Source organism: Phytophthora parasitica (assembly GCF_000247585.1).
Source record: "Phytophthora parasitica INRA-310 unplaced genomic scaffold supercont2.494, whole genome shotgun sequence".
Lineage (NCBI taxonomy): Eukaryota > Oomycota > Peronosporomycetes > Peronosporales > Peronosporaceae > Phytophthora > Phytophthora nicotianae.
The window spans coordinates 286-2,496 of record NW_008649480.1 but is presented as its reverse complement, the minus strand read 5'-3'; the positions used below and the strand labels follow the sequence as shown (position 1 = coordinate 2,496).

The window sequence follows — 2,211 nt, the reverse complement described above, 5'->3', positions numbered from 1 at the left end:
GCTGCACAGTCTGGGTGTAGCTCTGGTTTTAGAGACCACGCCATGCAAGAGAATGTTTCCACAGTTTACCAGCTTAAAACGAACTCATGACTCCCTAGAAGACGTACAGAGTCTTATTCTTATTGAGCTGTTGGAGGGTGACGCAATCGACACCTGCAATCAAGATGTCCGGGCATTTTCGAACAAGTCAACTGTTCCTGGAGCACAAGCATACATTAACCGGTTATTAGTCAGAGTCCAAGCAAAAGCTCAACAGCTATTAATTCGACTCATGCCAGCACTAACTTCACATCCGTTTCGACGGGGAGGAGCCATGCACGCAAATGACGGATCGATTGCCGAAAACTGGATAATTGAGCGTGGGCGATGGCAGTTGGACCGAGTAAACAAAGCGTTTGGGTACATGCTGGGAACGACCCAAGCGGATCAGCAAGTGTCTCGCGTGCTTAGCGGCTGGAAGCTTAAACAAGGCGCTCGGCTTCCCTCCCTTTTAGCGCTAGACCCACCAGTACTTTATCGGGCTCGCAAAGTACTCTCGGTACTGTTCTCCAATACTCTCGCATTTGCAGATGCCGCTCTGAATATCGACGAGGACGTAGCTGACGTCCTCATGGCGGCGCTGCTGATGCACTATCCCGATATGCTAAAACTACAGTGCAGTAGCCTATACATTCAGAAATTCAGAGAAGTACTTGCGCGGCTGGCTGTTGGTTAAGCCGAGATACTTGCGTGGAGTTCTACTATCTCTTGAGACTTCGTGCCACAACCAGATGTCAAGACTACCTCATGTGTTGGGGCACCTGGCGAAATGGCTGAACTAATCACCCTGATGCAGCTCCAAGCTAAACAGATAGACATCCTCATTCAACAGAACAAACGGCTTGAAGAGCGAGTGTTAGCTGTAGAGTCAAACCTCCTCCGAGCAGCCAAGTAATCCGCGTCTTGATGGTGTCGAGAACTCTAGCGAGACTCCATCACATGGGCAGGAACACCTTCTCGCCATGCCACGTGCGAAGAAGAAGGGGTCTCAGACGCTTTCAGGAGTTTGATTCGAGTGGTTCACTGCTGATCCCCGTGTGTATGCATCGAATTCTGTTGAGAAAACAACGTTATACGAGATGAGGCACATCATGGCGTACCTGATGCTGTTTCTACCTCAAGGTTTCGCTCTCGACAGCATGTCTACAGCATACAAAGACGAAGTATTCACGTTAGGTGAAAAAGCGCAGGAGAACGCACTTACCTTTCTCAAAGCTAATGGATCCTCAGCGACTGCAGTGGGAACAGCACTCACAGCTCTTAGGAAGATGCACAAACTCGGTAAACTCGACCAGAAGGTTGCTCTTTTTGACGAGCAGGAAGCCAGTGGCAACGTCGTCGATCCAACTCCACCATCAGCGATCAAGTTCATTGGCTTTCGTCAGACCTACTACCCTGACAACGCATAAAACACACATCAGTAACAACAGGGACGATGATCGGAGTTGAACCGGCTAGCAGTATAATCTGCTGCTTCATCCGAAAGCATCCTCATCGATAACTACACCACGAATATAAATCAAGATGCCGCGTAATAGCTATCCACATGCACTTTCGAGCGCTAACAAAACACACACATAAATACCAAAATACCAGTGTCCTAAGTGAACGACCAGCCACGAGCACGAAACCACAAACGCAAACCACCAGCCCGAGGCTCAAGCCACTGCGCCAGCCACCCAACACAAGCCACGCCAAGTTCCCAGCCACCAGCGCTGACACAAGCCACGCCAAGTTCCCGACACAAGCCACGCCAAGTCCTCAGCCACCAGCACCACGCCAAGCCACGCCAAGTCCCCAGCCAGAAGCCACACCAAAACCCCAGCCACCAGCGCTGACACAAGCCACGCCAAGTTCTCAGCCACCAGCACCACGCCAAGACCCCAGCCACAAAAGCCAAGCCGGGTTTCCGTGCCGACCTTACGATTGTTCTCTGTCTACAACGTTAAGCCACATATATAGTTTAATGTCGCTATTCCATGTGGATGTCACAAAAATGAAGCGCCGGTTGGCATCGGTCAGACTGGTGGGAATTTTTACGGTATGGCGTTACACTTTTTAATGTAAAGTTGGTGTAATATTTTATTTCGCCAGTGAAATAGCGGTCTTTAGTTACGAACTCTCGCAGGATTGCTACCACGTATTTTCTTTGTGGGCGTGTCGAAGTCTAAG

At 49.9% G+C, this 2,211-nt stretch overlaps 2 protein-coding genes across 2 annotated transcripts; one reads left to right on the top strand and one right to left on the bottom strand.

Annotated features, from left to right (window-relative positions):
• Positions 1–978: 978 nt before the first annotated feature.
• PPTG_20404 (hypothetical protein) lies at positions 979–1,448 on the top strand (the record flags this gene model as incomplete). The annotated part of the gene is made up of 2 exons (XM_008919099.1): positions 979–1,078; positions 1,162–1,448. The coding sequence occupies 2 exons, from the start codon at positions 979–981 to the stop codon at positions 1,446–1,448; spliced, it is 387 nt and encodes a 128-aa protein (XP_008917347.1).
• Positions 1,449–1,697: 249 nt separating this feature from the next.
• PPTG_24992 (hypothetical protein) lies at positions 1,698–1,976 on the bottom strand (the record flags this gene model as incomplete). Its single annotated transcript, XM_008919098.1, has 1 exon — positions 1,698–1,976. A coding segment is annotated over one exon (279 nt), but the record flags the coding sequence as incomplete, so codon positions are not given.
• Between the last annotated feature and the right edge of the window lie 235 nt (positions 1,977–2,211).